The following is a 23,913-nucleotide window of genomic DNA, read 5'->3' on the forward strand; positions in this document are numbered from 1 at the left end:
ATCCATGGGACTACTGTGGCCAGAAAATACTCATAATTTGCTTTATGCAGAATCAGGATTGCTCCTGCTGATCGCTGCTGTACCTAGGGCTAGTGGCAGGTCTGTACTATGTGACTCAGAGGAAAAAGAAACCAACAAAACCCAAACAAACCTCCAAACTCCTAAAGAAGGCATGTTTTGAGGATCAGAAACACCTACCTTTATTTTTTCAAAACATTTTTAAGAATAAAGAGTCTGTATTTGATCTGAGAGGGAAGGCAACTGCACTCCTAGAGCATTAATCCTTCTAGCACGTCCTCACATGAGACTTTATCTGTGATGTCTTAAACTATAAACTTACCCTTCTCAGGTGTCACTGTTGGCAAAGGTTCAGGATGTCTTTTTATTTCAGGATGGATAAAGTGATCTCCCCCTTCACAGCAGGACAGCATCACATGACTGCAGGGGTAGCCTAGATTTATGTGGGACTCACAGGTTTTCCCCTCACTCCTTAATCGCAGGCCCAGGTTACAGCAATCGCAGCATTGCTGCAAAAGGAGGAGACTATCAGTAAGGCGATCAGATTTCATACAGTCTGCTTCAGGGATGAACCACCCCCCCACACACACCTGGAACTGATCGGCACTTTCTTTAATAGTGGAGCATCTGGAAAAGCACTTGGAGTTTGGACAAGCTCAAACATCAAAGTTTTGCTTGTGTTTGTTTTTGCCATCCCTGCACAAATGGGTCAGGTGCAACCAGGCTGACCACAAACTCGCTGTGACGATGATTTCAGCAGCTTCATGTGCAAGGAAGCAGTGGTGCCACAGACCACCTCTTTCTAGTTCTCACACACAGCCATTGCTTTGATTGTAGTATATTGTAAACAGAATAATACAGAGCTACAGCTCTTTGCCTTAGATCTCAAAAACTGAAGCAATGTGAAAAGAATTGTAAATATCTTGCATGGACGTAAGGATCAGCAGCAGCATCTGAACTCTCTTGTATGTCAGTAAACAGTCTTTCCTCTGTGCACCACTGCCCTGCAAACCTACTGTGACCTTTAATTACCCAACTGTCCTGGATGGCATCCCGACAAGACAGTGGCTAGAGAAAAGTCAGGGTATATTTTATGAGCCTTTCTTTTCTTTCCTGAGTGCATCTAAGCTTTACCAACAGGTTCATGCAATGAGGCTTCCCTGAAATGTAATCTCTCTTGTGGCCTCCTTTGCTGCAGGTGGCAAGCAAAAACTGTGCTGTACTTTACTCAGTCACATACAAATTTATGGCACAGTCAGGACACAAAAATACACCAGATAAATTATATTGAATTCCAAAAGTCCATACTGTGTGTGCACAGTGGATACCTAATCAAGCAAGGAAGCTGAGGAGCTATAAGTCTCTGCTACCAAGACATACAGGGGTCATAGGTGAACTGAAGATGCCTGTCTGGATTCAAATGTAAGTGTCCGGACATCCCCTATAAATACATATTTAGGTGCTTTCACTGACAGAATGTTTATAAAATACAATCTCTCCCTCTACAACTCCCTTGATGGTCAAGACATCCTTCCCAGCAGCATCATTTAAGGCTTGCAGTTTCACTGAAACAGCCTCTCTGAACCAAGAGAAGTGCTTTCAGTCTATTCAAATATGCCGTCTACGAAGAGGCATTAGACATGAAATGAAGGTCATAATTCAACCTGGCACTAGTTAGCTATATCAACAGAAAGTCCAAGGATGGAACAGAAGAAAACTGCACTAAGCTCCCACTTCCCAGGAGAGAGATCTCAGGCCTGAGGACAGCAAATAAGAGAAGCGGTGTTGTAAGGGCTGGATGCAGAATGGACCTGGAAAGGAGTCACAGTTAATGATCAGCAATCCTAGATGGGAATTTGCATTAAACCAGAATCTTTCTCCACTTGGGAGACAGGAAAACCTGTCCGCTAACAGCTCCACCTGCAGAAACTCTGCTGCTGAGTCACTGTGTTGAAGATGCAAACTACTATATAACCTTTTCCAAGGAAGTATTAAAAAAAAATCTAATTATAATTGACTGTGATCATGCTAGCAAAGAGAAAAATCCTGGTTTCGTCCTCCCCAGGTTCAAAATGCTATGAAGTGAAGATTCTACTTTATGTAAATATTATGAGTTTTGGTACTTTTTTCACTTTTGATACGCAAAATAAAAGAATTTAAGGATAACATAGGCTTTTATTCAAGTGAAATACAATTTTGGAATATTGGCCTTGAATAATATGGCTTTTTTCAGTCACACTTTTGGTTCATAATTTATCCTATGTGCAGCCATCACAGAAAGTATTAAATCAGTCACACACTTTTGGGTCCACATAGTTTCCAGATGAATACAAGCCTCTCATTTTCCAGTGGAAAAAATTATTCATTGAAAAGTTCCTTCTAAAATGTAGAAACTTGAATGTCTTAATTTTCTATTACCTGCCTTTTGAAATTCAGTAGAATTCTACAACTGATTTAGTAATAAATTTTTACATACTTCAGAATCACTGTTCAAGTCACAACTTTCCCTGTGCCTCTCAAAAATACATTTCCTGGAATACAGTGTAATTTGATTTACTGTGGTCGCATCTCCATCCACTAGCAAAAAACCCCTAAGCATATGCTTCTTGCCTTAAGAGTAAGGAACAGGTAAAATCAGCCCGAAAAGAAATTGTATTAAACACAAGCCGAATACCTGGATCTAAAGAACTAGCACTGCTGCATCCATCTCGATGCAAAAGGAAGTACCCCACATCTAAAATGCCTGAAGAAAACCAAGACACTTTTGTTACCTGGAAGTACAAGCCCTAGCTTTTGGTAGAACAGTGTAAATGTCTTACGAAGTCTTTGGGGCAACAAACTTATCTTCCACACTGCAGACAAACACGATTTATGATGCCAAGACACAGCAGTGTGGAGTGGATAGTGGAGCTGATCAGGGGAAATATCACTACGCATCTTCAGCATTTTCTGCGAGGACACCAGGTTAGAAGGGATTTCATAAAGTCTCGACCTTCTCAGTATCTATTATTTTTATTATTTTTTTCAAGCAGTAGCTGAAATAACTTAGGAGCAAAGAAGGAGCGAAAAGCCGCTCTTTCATTAATTTTACAATTTCAGATGGTTTCTCTTGAAGGAAAACATTACATTGGAACTGGGACAAGGAGCTATTCCACAAGAGTATGGTGTAACGTGTTTCAGTTTAGACAGGAACGATGAAGTTTTCCTTCTCCACTTCCTCCTGAGGAATGGCATGTGTGATAAGTCACTCTACTGCTTGTGCTCTGTCTGGCACGGAAAAGACCCACGGCAAAAACCTAAGAATAACTCTGTCACACTTCAGAAACCTTAACGTCCTCTCCCAAGTACACAAATTCTCTATAGTAAATTCCAGACCTGAGTAAATAATAGTTCTGAAAATGACAAATTGGCATAGCTAATTAAACTTGAAACTCCGCAGTAGAGGGACACGTATTTTGCTTTTCCAGAGAACAATTATCCGCAAGAATCCCCGACGTATAAGAATAGACAGAACTAATCAGTTTCTTGCTGAGACAATGGAAGCTGCACTTAAGCTCAGATATAGCTATGTAAATTATTATCAGATCGAAATGAACTCTGAAATGCACCCTTCTGGTAAAAAAAAGACAAGTGAGTGAGCAAGATGCTGAATCTTCAAACTGGTTTAAATTGGTTTGGCTCCACTGATTCTCATAAAGGAAATCTCATTTGTGCAAGCTGAGGCTGCGGCTTGTGATTTGTGATTTGAACCATTCGTTAATGGTCTGCCTTTATTTATGAAGAAAAGCTTCCATCATCATCTAAAATGCTTGTTCCTCTAGTCCATCGCTTTGTTTAAGTGAGAAAGGAGGCTGCAGTTCAACACCGTAGCCAAGCAAATGGCTCAATATGAGTTTTGCATTACATCTTTGATTAAGTTTTGCCCTATCATTTTCTAAATTCATCTACACTATAGACATAAAAACTTAAATGGTCTTTTCAGCTACTTCCAAAGTGAGGAAGCAAAAGTAATACAGCAACTTAAATCCTAAAAATTGAGATGGAAATAATTCAAAACAACATTACTATGAAGTATTAAAAGGGGCAATTTGAAACCTAAATGCAAACAGTGTAATTTCCCTGACACATTCCTGCAACTTTATAATTTATCATGCTCCATAACAGTGGGTCAATAATTTACTGCTGAATGCAGGAAATGAGGACACTTCATATTCAGAACAAAACTGATAGAAGCATCAGGGCAACTTACCTTATATGATGATCCTCCACAGGGATCACTCTCCTCTGGGCCGCACACATCTCCTTCCTTTGCAGCAATCATGCCAGCCAGGCAGCTGTTCTCCTTTACGGTGGAGACGCAACACTGCTTCTGAGCAATTCTGCAAAGGACCGGGGAGGTCAAGCATTCACAGACATTTAGAAGACATCAGGATGGGATACAAAAACCCCAGACCTTCTGAATTCACCACACATCCCCAGATTTGGTCTCCAACATGTGTGTCAATACCAGTATAATGCAGACTGTACTAATGACCTTTGCAGGATATTTTTCCCCCCCCTCTCATTTCTAAGAAAAAGATGGACCAATAATTGTGCAAGAAGTCTTGTGTTTAGGTCACTGTCTCAAAATCTGGTCACAATTATCCCTTAAAGCTCATCTATATTTGGGCAACAGTCCTTCTTCCCCATGTTTTGCTTCTCAGAAGTCTTCAGGAGGTTTCAGACTCAGAAAACAGACAGAAACCTTTTTTTCCTGGGAAGTGGGGAAATGCATGTGTAGGCACGGACTTCTTCACCAACCATAGGACTAAAGCTCAGGACAGACTCACAGAAAGTGTCACAACCCAAAACCTTATAAATTCTCCTTTATAGCCCTGCAGATTGTAACCCAGAATTTAAGCTTTCCTCCAACTTTGGTTATCAAAGAGAAGGTTATGGGTGGTTTGTTCACTGTACATGAAGTACTTTGGGAACATACATTTCCTATATCTGTCTCTTCAGATCAGACATTTAAACAAGATTCACTGAAGATTGAAATGAAATAGATAAAACTCTAAAAGGCAAATTCCTAAATGAAATTTAATAGATGTCCATCAAAATAAAAAAAACACTCTTCCTGAATATTTTAAAATCTATAGTGGGTTTCTCCCAGCCCCTTCAAAGAGGCGTCTGCTTCTTTTACTCATGTACAAAAGTGCAGACAGAAATCACACAGTCCATGACCCTGTCTCTAGATTCACACAGCATGGAGACAAGGAGCACCCCGGAGGGGGTGTGTCTGCTCCTGGGACAGGGAGGGCCTGGGATGGGGAATGGTGAGGACTCAGAGCTGCATGCCACAAGATTTGTCCTGAGAAGGTTACGTTGAGGACATGACTTGTAGATTGGGCATGTGTGACACAGATGAACATGGTAAAACTTAGATGAAATAATATACTATTTTATGAGCAAGGTTAAATTTCTCTTCTGGACAGATTTGGTGGCATGCAGGATGTAAGTAAAACTTTTCCCTTTCCAAGAATAACCTTGGTGTCTAAGTATGCACTGTCACACACCTACCCTTCACAGAACATATCACTGAGTTGTTGGTTCAAAGAAGATTCAGAGCATTTCTGCTTTAGGGAAAGAGTTAATGAGTTAAGATCAGTGAATTGACATCAGTGTATTAAACTGATGTGAGTCTCAAATGAGGACACAGAGTGTCAGCAATAAGCAGGATTCGTACTTGTACAGCTGATGTAAATGCCACCCAGATAAACACTACTCTGTTATGATAAAACACGTACCAATTATGTGATGAGAACTACTATACTGGGTCAGATGAGATTTTATCTGGCCTAACATCCATTTCCGATACAGACAGCGGTACAAGCTCTAGGAGCATTTTTGCATCTGGCCATCAACTGACTATCTAAGGATTTCCTTCAGCTTGCTTTGTTTTCATTCATCTCTTTCAGTCAGGCCCAACTCCCATCCTGTAGGTAGTGCTGTTGGTAACTACATAGGGATAGGCCAAGTCAGTACATGAATGTCCAGCGACGTCAAGACACATCAACAAGAAGCTTTAACATTTACGATTTTGCCACCTGAAAATTCCAAAATGACATTTGGAAACAGCAGAAACCTCAACTTGCAACCACTACGCAAACAATCTACGGACTCCACAGACACGAAGGAGGCTTCACTCATCTGCTTCAGCTGAAAAAATCAATTCCCAGCAATGGTCACATGTAAAACCCAAAGATTTCTAGACAACTATCCTGGCAAAGCAGTGACTGATTTTCACAGTTAGTATCTATCTTTAGCTACTGAGCCAAGCTAGTGGTAGACTCTTGGGAGATGCCATTATTACTTGAAGGCATTCTGGCATACAGACTGATACAATTGAGGTTGGATGTGTGCATGGTGACCAGTTCTGCACCATGGCACATCTCCCAATGGGAGCAGAAAGTTTTTGTCTGTGCTTTCAAGGGTCTGAGGCCATGGATCTGAATACTTCTCTACGTGAAATCTTTTCTTTACACACAATACTTACAGGTGGCTTTAAATCTTTAAAACGCAGGCACAACTGAAATTTCAAAAGTAAAACAACTCCTCATCTCTTATTCTTTCAATTCCCAATAGATTCACAGGGACTGAAAAATTTAGGATCCAGCTTTTTCATATAAACCCAGCCTCAGATGTGCAAGTGCAACTCATTAATGTATTGGATTTGCACCTACTTAGGCCCAGGCTGGAATTTTTTAATCTGTCTTTACTTCATAGACAGTTGGTATGTGTCTGTTATGTAATGCCAGATTCCAGTGGGGGGGATTTTAATCTCCCAGTAACTTCAGAAAGGTGCAGTGATACTAACTCTGATAAAACTGATTACATCACACTTTTTAAAATGCTGAAAATGTTGGGATCACTCTTAGAGAAATCCATCTGGCTTATGCCCTGTGCAAGACTCAGATAACTCTGCCTTCATCCCTCCCTAAGGCCTGTTTCAGACTAGGGGGGAGGAGAGAGAGATGGGCTGCAGCTAATGTCGTATTTCTCCAGGTTACTCTGCACCCATTCTTCTTTTCTCCCTGCGCAGTTTGAATCTGGCACCCTCACTCAGACCAGATGCTATCAACACCAGCAGCATTATCATGGTCCCCCCTCCAGCTGAACAGAGACATCAGAACCAGCAGCCATTCATACGGGACAATAAATACATCATTTAATGATATGGATAATTATTGCATTTAGCATTTGCCAAATGGAAGACGAACTCTGCCCTTCTATTTATCTGCAGCTCCACAGATGCACATAAAACTGGAAAACAAAACCTTGTGCTCTGCTCATGTGGTAGAGGAAGAGAAACCTTAAAAGACTTTTCTTTAGATTAGAATACTTCTTTCTAATTTATCACCACATATTGCCAGTCTACTGGTACTTAATACAACCAAAGGAAACAGTTCCCAATCTCCTGGACACCCCATAAGTTGTACAATCATTTGATTTCTTCTAAAGGGCAGTTCTCTATGCTAATCTAAAATGCCTGAGTTTGCCGTACTTACCTGCAAATATCACCATCTGTTCCACTTACAGGGATTTCGGTGCACTCCCCGTTGTCTACAGCCCACTGCTGTCCAGCTCCACAGCAGCTCTCAATCAACTCCTTTGTGGAACCTGTATAAAACATAGACCCAGATTTTTTTTGTATGGAATGGATGAGGTGTTCAGGGATATGGTTTAGTAGAGGACAGGTATGGTTGGACTTGATCATCTCAAAGGTCTTTTCCAACACAGTGATTCTGTGATAATGACAAGAGTCTGAGAGACATAACTCTAACTCTGTTAATAAGCACATGTAAAACACTGGCACTAAGATGTAGTAAGAGATTGACATGCAGAATGTTGCACTACTACTTCCATTTTTCCTTGGGAATTTCCCCTTAAGATGTAAATTTTCAGTAAAATACAACTTAAGCCAGTGAATTACCTACCCACTGCATACAACAGACTCAGGTCACATCAAACTATACTTTTTGGAGTCTGTGCATAAGTTTACTTCATGATGGGACACCTGACGTGCTACTGGGGTTCAACCACCAAACATGAACATAAGACAGCTAAACTGATGATGGAGTATGAGAAGCCTGCTCCGTGGCAGTAGCTGGCAAGTGCTGTGTCATTCAGAAGATTTCTCCTGCGACTGCTCAGGCAGTGGATGGGCTCCATCACACACAAAGCTGAAGCATGTGGTCTGCTCCTTAGCAGCTCACAGGTCCGCAGCTGGAGCTGTCTGCTTTGGGAACACTTACACAGAGACTGGGTAAGAAAATTATTAGAAATTTATTAGAGAGACATGAGGTGCATTACCAATGCTCGGGGGGCTGTGATTTCACAGCACTGATATAAATGTCAATACACATGATTAAATTGGTATATCAGGCCAGAGGGCTCTGCCTTCTCCACAGTCACTGGACCTGTGCTGATGAGTTGGAGCAGTGCCTGCTCTCTCCACTGGCTCATCAGATGGGTTCCAGTTCCTGTGAAAGCTGTTCTTATGAATACAAGGCATAGCGTGCGCATTTTCTTCATCCTCCCATGCCAGTCTCTGCATAGTTTGGTGAGACCATTGAAAGAGAAAGAGAGATATGTGTAAGAGATGTGTGGGTGCAATGGACTGTGGGTAGCTCTAGATCTGAGCACTCACTGACCAATACCCAGCAACCCCTGCTGCAGAATAAGGTATTTTAGGTAACCCTCTCCTGAATCAGTTCTGCCTACAGTGGGAGGGGGGAACCTCTTTCTCAAGCAGGGTTTTAGGAAAAAACGCCACTGCTGGTGAATGGCAGTGCTGAAGGTACAGTGCTCTCCTGTTGAGACTTGGCAACAAAACCAGACACTGGGAAGCCACTGCTGGACTGGCCTTGCCTGATTTTCACCTAGTATAGAATTGCATTCAGCCTGACAAGAGCAATGCTGCAGTCATCTGATCTGAAGGGAGAACTCTTTCCTCCTGCCAGTTGACAGCAGTGCTAGAAGGCAGCTTCTCCTGCTGGCATGAAAAAGTTAAGAGAATCCTTCCTTTTGTCCGCATTTGGTATATGGAATCAAGAAAAATATTTTTTCTTTGCAAAATTGCAACAACTAAAAGTGAGACATTTTTAGAAATTAATTCAAAACATCTGGGTACTCGAGCCGCACAGTTCAGGATACAGAGACAGCCTACATACTGGCACAGTTTTGCTGTCATGTTATTTACAGCAGTTATTCTGTTTCAAACAATAGCGGAAGAACTTTATATAGTGTCTTGCTAAGTACTCATTAGATACCAAGTGGAAGAAGTTTAAGTTGTTACAGTTAATATAGGACATCTTATTACATTTTGGAAACTGGGAAGGTCTCACCACCAGCATGGCTTGCTTTACAAGAACTAGAGTAATGAAACACGTACGAAGTACAGTGCTTGTGATCGTGAAATGTCTGCTCATGAGAAAACGGCTTTAAGAAATGAACAGGAGGGACAAGGAGGGGTAGAAAGAATGAATACACATCCCATTACTGGTCAGTAATCAGTTTATCTCACAGGAGATAAATCACCAAAGTTCATTTCCTTCTGCATTCTCTGATCCCTGGCAGGGTGGCAGGGAGCTCTGTGGGTGCTGCTGCCTCGTGCTCTACTCCAGGCTGCACAGCGCTACTGCCGGAACTTCCATCATTCCCGCACGGAGCTTCTGGTGAAAATATTTACTTCTTAATTACATATTTCACTGCAAACGGAAAACAGTCTATTGAAAACTATCTCCTGCATCACAAACTCGGATGGACAGGTGAGGGCAAGAGATTACAGCGCAGGACCAGGCGGCTTTTCACCGCTCCAGCTGTGTGTGCCCAAACCAGCAGCAGCCTCATGACCTGGAGCCCTGAACCCCACACCAACTGCCCCCTCTTGCCCCAGCCCTTCCGTGTGTGTTGGTAGGGCATCAATCAACAGTAACTCCACAAAAGCAGTAACATCTTTGACAGGTGATGCTAAATGGGAGAGTTGGGCTTCCAGGCAAAAAGCCAGTCTTTTTGTGCCCATGAACTCTAGTTGTGCAACTCCGTGAGGTTACAAAAAGGGGGAGGCTTATGGCAAAGGAACACCATAGAAAACTTGTGCGCAAAGTAAGGACAACAGGTGAGATCGTGGCACAGAGAGCTTCATCTCTTGCCTAAGTCCTTATGTACCCGCTGCAAGATGAAGAGGGAGGGGGGAAAGATGGCACACCTCACACTTTTTAAATTTTACTTTTTTTTTTTAAGGCTTTGGGGAGAGACAGCCCAAAAGACTATCAGCCTCTGACCCTCTCACCCTCACACAGCTGCAGAGGGGTTCTGATGAGCGAAGACATTCCTACCCTGCCATGGCCATGCTCATGCACGTGCAGGAGGGCACACACTGGGCTTCATTTTCTGCAGCACATCACAAAGATAAAAACATATTTAAGTCTTGAAAGCTGTAAGAGTTGATATATGACATGAGAGGGATGATAGATGCAGTTAAACTAGGCAGGAAATACACCTGGTACCAGATAATTATGAAACATTGCTATAAAACAGTTCCTTAACATAGTTTTAATTCAGTCCCTTGGTGGAAACTTCATTCATTTTACCAAGCACTGAAACACGTTTGCTGCTACTGTACTGCTAGGTTTAAAACACAAAAATGCAGCAGAATTTACTAAGCTGTACTGCAGTAATCTACATTATTTAGAATTCAAATAAAAATTAATTACTCATTCCTCACTAAAGATTCGCTATCAGACTGCTGTACTGAAAGTCACACTATTAGGCAGTCCTATTTACAAAATGTATTGCCTTTTGTTATGATCTAGAATCCAGTTATAACAAAATGAACAAACTTGCATTTTATCTCAATCAGGAATTAGAAACTGAGTAATTCATAATAGGATTCACAGTCATTAGCACAGATTTATATGTTGATTGTATAAGAACAAATATATAGAACTAAAAACACACACATGGCTGAAGATCGCATAGCTTTTACACTGAATGGAGACTAAGCTATATGAATAGCAGACTTTGAAATACTTAAACATTCAAGAAATACTTAAACATTCAAGCAGAGCTTTGTTTATTTAGGGCTTTCATGATATTAGCAGGTTTAGAAGTAGATTTGCATCTGCTCACGGAAAACAAAGTAATTTTATTTGAGAACACTATAATCCAGAATATTTGTTACACTATGCACATCTTTGATACTTCATACAGTCATTTAACAAGGTGCTTGTTAACAGATAACTTGCTATTTATTAATTTCTTCACTAGGAAAAAAAAAGTAGTTTATTTTAGGCTGTACTATAAACCAGCATCATGGCTTCTCACTTGTTTTCAATTTAGTAACTTATCTCCTACAATTATCACTCTACATCACTCTGAAGATATGAACTAAAGTACATTTTGGCCTAATCTCAAAAGTTTGTGTATTGTTTTTTAGAGACATTTATAATTTAATTCAAATATTTAGAGAAACGTTTTCCCTCTGGACAACTCTAACTCGTCTGTGTCTGTGCCTTACAACGTCTGTTGTCCCACTGCCTGGTCCAAACCCAAGGAGTGGTGGGATGGCCTCCCACCGACTCAGGGTCACATCAAGGTTTTCCGTAGCCACATGACAGCCACCCAGCTTTTACATTCTACTGGGGATTTGGATCTTTCAGCTCAAAAAATGTGGTATGGGGGTTGTGTATTTTCAAACTTTTAGCCGAAGCTCAAACATTACACTAAGGAAAACACAGTTAAAGGATACTAAATTATCTTCCCCCGCCTTTAAACAGTGAAACAGAAGTTTGTTAGAACAGCAAAGGAGACAAAAGGGATTTTCAAAACCCCTCCTCCCCCTTTTCTCCCCAGTGTTCACAAATTGTGTTTCGAGAGTGATAAAACACCAGCCAGCTCTGCGACTGGTCAAGAAGAGGGACAGAATATTTCAGTTTCTTGCCAGACCTTTTCTGACACTAAAGTTTCCCTGATTTCAGCTTCACCTGAATTTCCACTCAGGGCATTTAAGCTGTTTCACACCTCTGATTTCACCTCTTCCATTCTCAGTTAGTATTGCAGCTCTGCAGAGCATTTGCATCGATTGACTAACTCCAGTTGTGCAAATATCCATTCTTTGAGCAACAGCACTGACTCACTGACCAAGCATGTTTTACCCACCACTCTTCTGTCCTTATTGTTTCTTTTGTCTAAGCAGACACAGACAGACAAGCCTTCAGACTTCAGCACTTTCCCCCATGTGTGGCAAGTCACGGGTTAGCTCTTGGCCATTAGCCTTAACAACACCAAGATTTCCTTCAGTTAAAACAAACAATTCTTTTCCTTTTTACTAAAATTATTATATGACAAAGTCTTAAAAGTTTTTATCTACAGAGGGACCTGGGCTGGATATAGCCACTTGATCCAAGATACAGGTAAAGGTTGGAATTCATATCATTCCCAAATAAGATTACCTATTGGCCAGGGTAAGTTGGTGTACCATGTTGCACATGAAGCATGAAGACTGGCATTTCAGGGGCTACACGATGCTGTCAGCCACAGGCAGCTACATCTCTTCAGTACTAGTTTTAGTTTAAGCTGTTAATTGCTGGATGAGCACTCACATACCAAAGAGGCAATGTTCATACCTCCATAATTGAGCTGAGCTCTTGTTCTTATGATGAAGCAAGCTATTCAGTTCCTATACCTGAGGAAAATAACGTATCTTCCCCAAAACTATGGCACTTACTCTTTGGGGTGGGGAGGCTGGGGACTAAAAACCAATGAACAACACTGGATCTTGCAAGGAAATGAGTTTGTTCACTAAGATTAATTTTGACATGGAACCTTCTAGAAATAAGGCACTGCATTAAGATGCATTTGCATGTTGAGCATCTCATTGCTCATCCACAAGGGAAGCTGACAGCCATGACTCTCCAGCTATAATGTAATTCTGAAAAAAACTGTGCAATCTGCCCAAGTCCTGAGCTAGCATATACCAGCCACCCCAGAGCTTGGGAGGGTGGCCTCCCAGCCCAGCATCACGTGCATGAAGGCAGCAGGCTCTGGCACATCAGGTTAATGAACTAGCCTCTGAGAGCAGTTAATGAGCCTCCCCAGCAGCACCCATGGTGGATTATGACTTCCCACGTAGCAAAGCATGCAGGCTGATTCCTGAGGTACAGGAGCTCACCCACACCTTGTCACAGGTCAAAGGAAAGCTGTTGTTTGGTATAAAGGCTGAGCCAGAGGGATAGTTTGCTTTCACCTGCTGCAGCCATCCTCACCCACGAGAAATGAGTGGAGTAAGAAAAAAACAATACTAACAGGAGCAGTTTCCATTGCTTTTCTGTGAGCACACATCATCAAGGAAGGGATTAAAGCAGAGTGCTGCTTTTCCTGTCTAGTCAGTGCTCATGAACTGTTTCCCACTCCCCTATTTAAAAAAAGCAAAACAAAAAACACCTTGAAAATATGTTTGTAGCTTTCTATATGTCTGTGTTCCCTTTTCAAGGAAGGGGTATCTAGACCTGCAATGCACCCAGCTCATATATTTCACAAGAACTGCTTGCTCACACTGGAAAAAAAAGGGATGTCTTTATCAAATACCTGCCTGAGAACATAAACCCATATGCTATGGCAAATAATAAAGGACTTCACAGAACAACTATTAACTTGATGGAGTTCCTCAAATACCGAGAAATGCCTGTTTCCAGTGGGTCTTTGCATTTGCTCCAACCTCTTAATCATTTAAAGCCTTCATAAATTAAAAAAAAAGTGCTGTAGCTTTACCCCTTCCTAGGTTGTCATTTCTTATCAACAGTCTGAGAGGGTTTATTAAATTCCTTCATTAAATTTCACCATTTGGTTGTGCAATGTAACATGTTCTTAACTCAATTTATCTGAGACGGCTAGGAAGACATTTTAATGAGTAAAGGTAAAGAGGAGAAGAACATTTATCTTGGCAAAGACAGGGGAGGGGAGAGCGACAACACAGCCCCAAAGCCAGCTGCTTTCACTTGAAACTGAACTCTCACTTACATCATTAGGACTGGTTAAGCTTTCTTCAGGACCTGTTCCCAAATAAATTAGCGTATGGTTTATTCTGTGCAGGTTACTGCAGGCTCCTCAAAGTGCCTCAGTGTTCAGGAGCATATTTGACTCTAAATCTTACTGAAATGAGAGTAGTGCTTAAGTGTTTCCATGACCAAATCCTAGGTTAGCTCATTGCTGGGGAAGGGGCTTTAACCCATGAGCACTCATTAGACATTTAGGCTCCTCTCGTTGGAAATAATGAAAAAGCAGATTGCAAGAGAAACACAGGCTGAGATGAGAGTTAAACACACATCTCATGGCTTCAATCCAGTACCTAATCCTTCTCTCCTCTTTTCCATCATCCTCTTCCATTCCTACTGGACTCAATTTAACATGCCATCACCACAGTAATGTAAGTGAGGTCCTTCACACTTGCAGCAACCTGCCTTCATTTTAAACTTCACACAGCAAAATGATTTCTGTGCTCTCCTACTTCCTCTGAAGTCACCTGCATCTCTTTAGAAATCCATCCCACCATTCATCCAGGACAAGTTCCTGTTATATTGCACTCACTCCTTGGGAGGCATCTGCTTTCCATTTCGACCTGCAAACACTCTGTTTCCTACATTATTCTTTTTTCATAAATTCCTTATGCTGGCTTGCTTGGCAAAATATAAAGAGTTGTGTCTGCCCAAAGGCACAATGAAAAACTGGATAAAACAAACTGAATGTTCTCATTTTACTACGCACTGTACAATAGAGACATACATCAACATAACCTCAGCCAGGATTGTTTGGCAGATTTTGTTCAAAGTGTGAATGAATAGCAACCTTATATTCCCTCTGGCTTTAGTTCTGGATAATCCTTGTAAGTCAAAACTTGTATTACCTGTGCCAGAGGTCAGATAATTTAGACTATGTTTGGTCTTTAATGTTTCCATGACAGCACCCTTTATTAGCTCCAGGTTGAAAAAAGGGAGGGGAGAAACAACTAAATAAATTCTTTAACCTTTTTCACCAACTAAAAACCTAAGCAATTTCTCTTCCTGCCTTTTAAACACTTGGCTCATTTGGATCTACCCTTCTGTCGCTGAATTTGAAGTGAAGCGGTTCATACACAATCATCCTTCTATCAGCTACAATAATAACTCAAAGTAGGCATAATGTTTCTTGCCCTTCAGCATGGTCTTGGCTGTATTTTCCACCTCGACTTTCCTTCCCCAGATATTGCACAGAGTATATTTATGCTGTCTATTAACTTTCAAAAGAGCTGAGGCTTTGGAAAGCCTGGTTCCGATTACCCTTGTAATTCCCGTCTAAAGAATTTTATCTCGGGGGAGAGCACGCTCTTTGCACGCTCCTTTTTGTGGCGAGGTAGGCTTCTTTCTTCAAAGCTGGCATTTCCACCAGCCCTGTTTAATTTTAAAGTTAAAATTAAGAGGCACAGTGTTTATCGGGGGATGCAGTCAGTGACTGTCTGTCAGAGCACTTGGGAAATTTAGGCAGGATCACTGAATCTGCTGCAACTCAAGCATATAGTAACAGAAGCCCTTGCAGTATGTTCTTAGCCAGTTACAAATTGAGCTGTGTTTACAATGATAATTAAATTACAGGAATAATATTCTGTTTATTTTTAAAAAAAGCAAACTAACATGAAGAGGCAAATGGATGTGTAAGGACTTAATTTTACTTATATGCACCCTCCTACTTGTGTGCATTTATGTACAGGAAAAAAATTCATTAGTTTCACCATGTAACTATTCAAAATCACACATTGCAATTTGAGGGACAGTCATCAATCAGGACATTGTGCTGCTTTTGATTTTAAGAGCGTAGCAGTGAAGGTGGTCTTTGTTTTACACTGGGAACATTGATCAAGGACAAGCCACACTATTGTGCCATTTCATTTGCTTAACAACGCTAGACACACCTTAAGCCTGCAACCCATGTAAGTAACCTCATTTGATCTCCTAACAAGCCCAGTAGAAATTATACTTCTATTGAAAGTCACAAAGGAGGACTGTACACTATATCCCAATTGTATTGTCTTCTTCACTGGGGCACAGATCACAGGTTTAGACACCGCACTTGCTGAGCTAACACACAAGAAGAAGCTACTTATGAATAGCCATATGAAGCCAACCGCAAAGTTCACTCATCTGTCAGGTTGCAGTTGTGAGCTGTTAGGAATTTAAGTTTTGCAACTTTGGTAATTGAAAAGACAAATAAATCCCAAGCAGACCACTAGCCTGATCGTACCGATCAGCTTCGATCAGTACGACCACACGCAGCAGAGACTAAAAATACACACCCTGAGCTGCACTCTAGGAGAGCCCATCCAGAAACTGTTGACAGAAAAGCTCTTGAATCATTTTTTGGGGGAAAAAAGGCCAAGGTTTTCTTTTCTCTTTGTGATCAATTCTGGCAAAAATAGAAAAACAGTAAAAATCATCAGAGAAGTTATTCACTGAATATTGAATGCTCATCTCTATTCAGAACATTACTGAAACCAACTGGGAAAATTTACTCACTGACTCATCCCCAGCTGCTGGTGTCAGCTCGTTTCCTCTGCTACATTTCTCAACACAACTTTCAAAGTAACTTCATACAGCATGTTAACAACAGAAGCAGCAGTCCTAGCCAAACAGTCTTGCACACCTTGGAAAAGTAAGAAAAGATTACACAATAGCATCAGTCAGCAACCCCAGCATACCTCAGGAGCCTGATCTGGTCCTTGTGAAATACATGTCCTCCAGCTCTATGGCTGAGGATTGTTGACCAAAAAAAATCTGACCATCAGAGGAAGGAAACCTCAGAGCTTTGCTGAGTTTCTAATTAGCATGAAGGGATGCTTAAACTGAACAGAGAAGTTGTTGTAAGGCTCCAAATACTCCTTATTTCAGTATCGTACTGTATTCCTTGCTAGTCCTTGTCAGGTTTATAATCATAAATTACTCTGTTTATTTACTTTATGATGTTCTGAAGAGCTCTCTCATTTCCTTTGGCTTTTCTTTATGAAGTTCTGCAATCAGTGTTTGTGCAAGAATTTCAGCAATAATGATTGCGGCCCGGGGCACTTCCTGGATTAATGACAGACTGGAAGAGTTGATGGCCCACGGTTCTGCCTTGATGCATTAACCCCAAGGAGGTTTAAATTCTCCAGGAAGCACCTAGTGCCAGAGCCGTTATTGCAGAGGAAATTCAGTGGGATACTTGAGTCAACATCAACAGAACAAACTTCCTTTTATCCCTCACAAATGTAGGAGGAAATATTAATTTGAATGGGCTGATAATGATGTTTGGAGTGTTTCAAGGGAATTTAGCAGCACTAGCAGGAAGCACAGTAGGAAATTTCTCTTTTGCCATGCATTATGCTTCAGAACCAGAGCTGTTTGGAAAGAAGAGGTTTCAATTCGCTAAGAAATTAATGATTAGGGAGGGAAATTAAGAAAACAGAGTTCTTAACTTCTAAATGAAGCACCTTGTTTGACACTCTTACTGTGGTCTGATACAGGTGTTGGGTGACTCACTTTGCTCGTTTCCACTTCAGACTTTATCTGCAGCTCAAACTATCTGGTCTACGATAGTGCAGTTCAGTGGAACATCACTGCAGCCTTTGGCCACAACACACCAAGGGAAATACAGTGACATTAAGTGTTTAATTCCCTAATTCCTCCCTGTTAAAAATCTGCACCACTCAGATCACACCCAAAACTCACGTGTTTTATTTCAACCCATCGTTTCTAATTAAAGGGAGCAAGTCATGCTTGTATGTGCTCATCAAGAGCACGCATGCAAGCACCGTTACTTAAGTCACCTTCACAAATTATTGTAACCTATGGCAAAAGGGGATGCTTGCTCCTAATGCCAGTATGTCTGTACCAGTGCCCATGGAAGTCTACAAGTTGCGTCTGCTTCGTTACTGAAATTTAAAGCACAAGGCCCTCAAATACATTGGATAACCATGAATATGTGTATATTACAGCAAGTCCTTAGCTCAGGAGCACTGATGAAACTTAGACACAAGCTGAAGTCCTTTGCTGACTTTGCTGAAGTCCTGTACGAGGCGCAGTGAGATCAAGTATGATAGTGCTTCTACAGGGAACATTCAACAAGTAACATCTGTCTCCAGCAAAGTATGAAATAATCATAAGGTTGTTGTGAAAAGATTAGCATTTCGTTAGCTGACAGCTTGTATCTGTCTCTACAGAAAGTATTTCTTCAGCCATTTCAGCATTTTACGCTTTTTATAAGCTGCAGAGACAGTCACAATACTTTTCCTTCTCAAGCTCTTACATGTACACCACTCCAAACAAGCACAAACACAACTGGAAACGCAGAAGCGTGGTCCAGCTAGCCAGGCACTGCACACCGTCAATACACAGCTAGGAGGGAGGTTTCTCTGTCTGATCCTGACCAGCTGGAGGAGGAGGAAGGAGGGCTCTGTACCTCAGCAGCACTGGGGCAGCTTCCACCACCCTGCACGCAGCACCTGAAACAGGCACAACTTAAATCTCAGCTGGAATTTGATCTCCTGCAAGGGACTCTGGCTACACTTCCTACTTGGAACCTACAGACTGCAGCCAATTTTAAAGGAATTTACATTCCTGAACATATTTTACTTTGGAACTACAGATGAAGAGAGAGAAAAGGGACTGACTTGTGAAAAGCTCCACCTCTATGATTTAAATGTGTTTTGGAGCATTTGGGATAAGGCAGCAAATTCTAATGAAGGGTGGAGGTGTCTCTTCATCTCTCCCACAAAGGCTCATAACAGTTACTTACTGCAGGAGCCATTTGAAAGAGTAAAAGAAAATATTAAAAGCAGCAGAACTTTACATACTACTTCATTAGTACATTTCCAAAAAACAGGGTTTATTTATTTGCATTTAAATAAATAGAGTCCACTGCTCATTTTCTTTCTCTTTAAATAGTTATGAGCTAGGAAAGCATGTCCATTTCCACACAGCACCTGTCCTGTCTGAGGAAAGAGGAGCTAGATAAGGGAGGAGATGATGGAGAAGTAACTGAAAAAAAAAAATAAGTGCTTCATGTTTAAAGATCAAACTATAAGTATCTGGATGGATCAATTTTGAAATTTCTTATCCAGCTTTCCAGTTCAAGTCACCCTCCTAATAGCAAGGTAATAGGTGTACAGTCAGCTCTGTATTGCAGGCTGTTGATAACATGATCCATGCAAAGCACTTGGTGGTGACAGAAACTTCTCAGGGGAGTACATAAAAAAAAGGAACTAAGTGTCTATAGACTTAAAATCAGAAAAGTCTGGACAGAGCCACAAAAAGAAAATAACTAAGAAGGTCATTGTCCATGAAGCAGGGGTGCAAGTGGTTCAAACACCAGGCTCTTTTGGCTGAGAGGTTTTGGAGCACCATGGAACTGTAAAGGCCCATGTAGACAAGCACAACGCTTAGAAAGGCCAAGGTCCTTCACTTTATTCTCCAAATAAAGCTCCATTAGCTGATTTGGCCAATAGCTTCCAATGTGACAGTGTTTGTTTACAGTCTTAGGCTACAAAATGTTGATGCAGGGTCAAGCTTTTTAATGTTTGCATGTGTTTAAAGGGTTTTCTCTCACCCCTCCTGAGCTCTAAGTGACCTATTAATTTCTAAGGAAAATGAGCACATTCCTTGTGCCCTCACTTAGAAGGGATCTGCCCATTTTTTCTGGAGAAAGGAAAAACACATTCTCAGCCCAACAAAGCATAAATTTTATCTTCACATGAGGTAATTCCTTCAGAGAGAGCTGCTTGCATAATGAAGAGCTACAAAACACACAATTATGGTAACTCCATGGTTTATATATTCTGCATTCAGTCTTGAGGTGGCTTCACAGCCTAAACTCTCTCTGCAGTGCGTGGTTGCCACCTCAACCGTGTTTCACTAATCCAACTGCATTTTCACCCCTGAAGTCAAAGAAAGGGGTGTATTTATATCCTACATAGAGACCAAAATTACTAGGAAAGATAGCTTTTTCAGTGGGTTTGTTTTTTTTTTTCATTCTGCATCAAAACACCTCATGAAAAACAGACTCTTTCAATAAAGCACTGAGAAGATGAATGAAAAATGAACTCACCCCCTCTTGCTTTTTCAATAGATCTGGGCCAAGAGGAGCGATCTCTTAGTGCTGAGTTCCCATATGCTATCTCTGCACATTGACTGTACTACTTAGAAACACTGACATCATTCTGTAAAAGGAACTGTCAAGTAGGTTTTTAATTATGTAGCTGATTTAATCTAATTTATTTTGCTATTTATGTGCATGAAGATAAATCGACAGAAAATGGTTCTTTTAGAAATGACTCCACAGAAGTAGGAGTCTCTATGTAGTATTTGGTCTCCTAGCACTTTTAAAATGATGACTTTTAGCTGAGATTGAATTTGGTTTTATGTAGATTTACCAATTACACCTTTCTGTGCTGTAGCTGCAATCTCTAATGGATGTGAAATTGATCTTTGAAAAAAATACAACACTAGGCAGCATCCACAGGCAACCCAGAGATCTCAGTACAGTACCAGTAGCATCCTCTCATTTTCTTCCACTTGTTTTCCACATCAGATGCAACACCTTCCTATTAACCTCTGAAAAACCTTCTTTTCCTGAGAAAGGCTCTGGTGAACCAAGCAGCACACCCCTCACATCCCAAACGGGTTCCTGGAGACAGGAAAGAAGGCAAGTTCCTGTGGGAGGGGCCCTGCTTACCTCTGTTCCAGGTCACATTTAAACCCAGTAACTCCGTAACCTCAATTCCCAACTCATCCAAGGGGAAATCATCTCTTTTACAGCACTGAGGCTCGAATTTCTGAAGACTTCAGAGATGAAACGTGATGCAACACACACATGGACTCCAGAATAATGTGCTTTCCCTATGACAACTATGTGATGAGAGCTTCTGTGTTTAGCACCTGCATTTCTACAAGGTCCAGAAGCTGCTACTCTGCTTTCCACCCTCTGTTGCCGATAAATGGATCTAGACCTCAGCAAGAAGGAGAAAAGGAGGAACGTGCAGGACAACACGGCACAGCATGTTCTTGGCAGTGGCCGGGTACCATCCAGATCCCTCCCCCAGGAAGGAATGCATCTTTCTTAATCAAGGGAGAAGTTCAACTTTGAACTTGCTGCTTCTCCCAGTCAACAAACACTCTTTGTTAACTGCCAGCTGTTTCCTAATCACTGTGAGACATCAGCTTTCACATAGGACAAGGGCCATGAAGGGGTGAGAGGTGAGCAATTGTTCCCCTCTACCATACAGCTGGAAATACAGCCTCAAAATCCAAGCTGAGGTGCGGCTTTGCCACTCTGTATAAACTGGCAATGAAAATGAAGAAGGGTGGAGGGAAGATGAGGCATGTATGACTACAGCAGAGTATCCACACCTATTTTTGTAGTGTCTGTAAAGCAAATGAAACCCAGAAATTCTTACCACATCAGATAGGTGAGTCCTTACAAAAATCTGAAGAAAAATGTACCTGTTTCCAGCACAGGAGTGCTCTGGAAGGCCACCAACCCAACTAGACGAAGCTGCAGGCACCTAAGATGCATTTCACTTTGAAGGATTTTCCAGTCCTTCCAGCAGATGAGCAGAAAGCTTTCTGAGGCCTAATGTTGTCTCAACTGCTCTGATGCTCAGTCCAAGGGCATGGGAGAAGGCTTTTCCGTAATGGGAGCACAGTTAAAGGTTAAAGCTGACGTGCCAGAGGGGCTCCAAAGCTGCTGGGAGAAGTACCCTCCCTGAGCTTTGCTCCCTTCGGCAAGGGTTAGGACCACCAACAGAGTTTATTGGCAAGGCTGCTTTTAGGGAGGAGTTGTTTGTTTTTAAATTCAAGTTAAATGCACTGCAACCACATTATAATGAAAGATTGGCTATCTGGCAAAAGACAATATAAAACCTCTTGGGATCACAAGCTTTCTAGGCAATTTGTTACAAAAACTTTCATATAAAATATGAATTTTCAGCTTTCAGCGACAGAAAAGTGCCATCCACATGTTTCAGGTTAGGACCACACTTCTTAATCTTCTTGTCTCACCCAAATTGCACTGGGCAAAGGGCAGTGCTGTGTATGCAGCTGTGACCATGACCCAAGGCTGCTGCTCGCATGGCACTGTACCATATCGATAAAAGCATCAGTACGCCAGCCGCTGGGGCCACAGGAGTAACAAACTGCAGTGACAGCTCCCCACAGCACTAAGCAACATCATCTGTGTCCAGCTGGCTCCCTGCTCCTCTGTTTCACTACTGGTGTTTGTCCCTAATTCTTCTCCCTAAGCTACCTGCACACAGTTGTCCTTTTTTTCTTGCCCCTTTTTTCTTATCTCCCCCCAAATGCCATTTCTTTTCCCACGTCTTTTTGGAACCTCTTCAGCAGAAAAAAAAAGGCAATCCCCTTCCCTCTACATCAGGACACAAAATAACCATCCAGCAAGCCCACAATTACTGATGCCACATTAACTGACCCCAGCACTGCTCCCCTGAACCTTCATCAGTCTTAAACCTTTTTGCACATTCACTAGCTGATTCAGCAAAGCTTCTGATTTCAGTCAGCACACCATATTCAAAGTGCTCTTAACAGTGCTGTTAGTCCTCAGCTCATCTTCAGCAGGTATTAAAGGGCTGAGGAGATCCATTATCCTCTCAGCAGCACCAGCAGATACCGCAGCTGTGTTGCACCACCTCACTGCACAATTCCTGTTTGCAACCACCTCAAGCCAATGGATGAAATCAAAGGCATATGATACTTGCAATTGGAAAAGACTTCATTCCTGAGCAGCGGTTCATTGACTTTTATATGACTTTTAATCTCCAGTGTCTGCACATGACCTGACTAGCATGTAAGTGAATGAATAATATTTCAAGAACTTGAGAGAACACTGAAACCTGAGTGAACAGCTTGATTAATTCATAATGATATTAAGATGACTTACACTTACAGCGTATGAAATCTAAAGCAAAACTGCCTGGCATAGCAGGAAGTTAAATAATGATATAATCAATAAAATACTATAATATAAATATAATAAAAATAATACTTGTTAAATAAAAATTTGTCATTTAAAGCTAATTACTTTTCCACATCATCATCTGTTCAAGTAATGATTAGTGCAAGTCCATGCACTTGATTTGTGGTTTAAAGTTATTTAGCAAGGAAGTAATACTGAATACTGAAAGAACCAAAAAGATGACGTCTAAATTTTGCATTCCACATTCTCTTCCCTTTATACAAGTTTTCCCACACTACAGTTACTTAACTGCCTAGGAACGGGGAAACTTTTGCCACTTCCAGGTTTCCAAGGTTTATTCATCAACTTACATTTATGACACAAAAAGTTTAATGGCATTGACCATCACTGAGAAACAGTGATTAAACAAAAGCTATTTTATAAACATTGGTAGAGGAGGGTTGGCACCCAAAAAAACAACCACGAGTGAGTGAAACACGTTGGCATTTAAACACAGAAGGGTACATTAATTCCAAGGCCAGCAAGAGCCCAAATTGCCCAGTTCTCTGCCAGCAACATATAGATCCAACTTGAGCAGAAACAGTACTGACAGGTAGGACTTTCTAAATGCTATTGTCATGGAATAGTTCCAAAACACTTCATATGCTTAAGAAGTCAATTAAATTTGATATGTTTGCTTGACATCTAGTGATATTTACTAAAAAGAAAGACTCAACATTTTTAACTCTTGATGTAATATTTGCAGAATCCAGTCCAGCACAAGAAAACAAGTTTAAAGCTGAACTTATGAACTACATACCCAGCACCATCCACTACCAACTCTGCTGGTGGAATGAAAGTCATCTGGCATTTCACAACGGTATA

At 41.2% G+C, this 23,913-nt stretch overlaps 1 protein-coding gene across 1 annotated transcript in view; it reads right to left on the reverse strand.

Annotated features, from left to right (window-relative positions):
- Positions 1–23,913, reverse strand: part of FBLN2 (fibulin 2) — a gene marked incomplete at its 5' end in the record, with an annotated part of 74,948 nt that overhangs the window by 26,183 nt on the left and 24,852 nt on the right. Inside the window, 3 exons of the mRNA XM_084269497.1 lie at positions 341–527; positions 4,268–4,397; positions 7,566–7,677. Of these exons, the coding sequence (XP_084125623.1) occupies positions 341–527; positions 4,268–4,397; positions 7,566–7,677 (429 nt within the window). The remainder of the gene's footprint in view (positions 1–340; positions 528–4,267; positions 4,398–7,565; positions 7,678–23,913) is intronic.

The sequence above is a fragment of the Gallinula chloropus genome (genome assembly GCF_964237585.1).
Source record: "Gallinula chloropus genome assembly, chromosome: 12".
Taxonomy (NCBI): Eukaryota; Metazoa; Chordata; class Aves; order Gruiformes; family Rallidae; genus Gallinula; species Gallinula chloropus.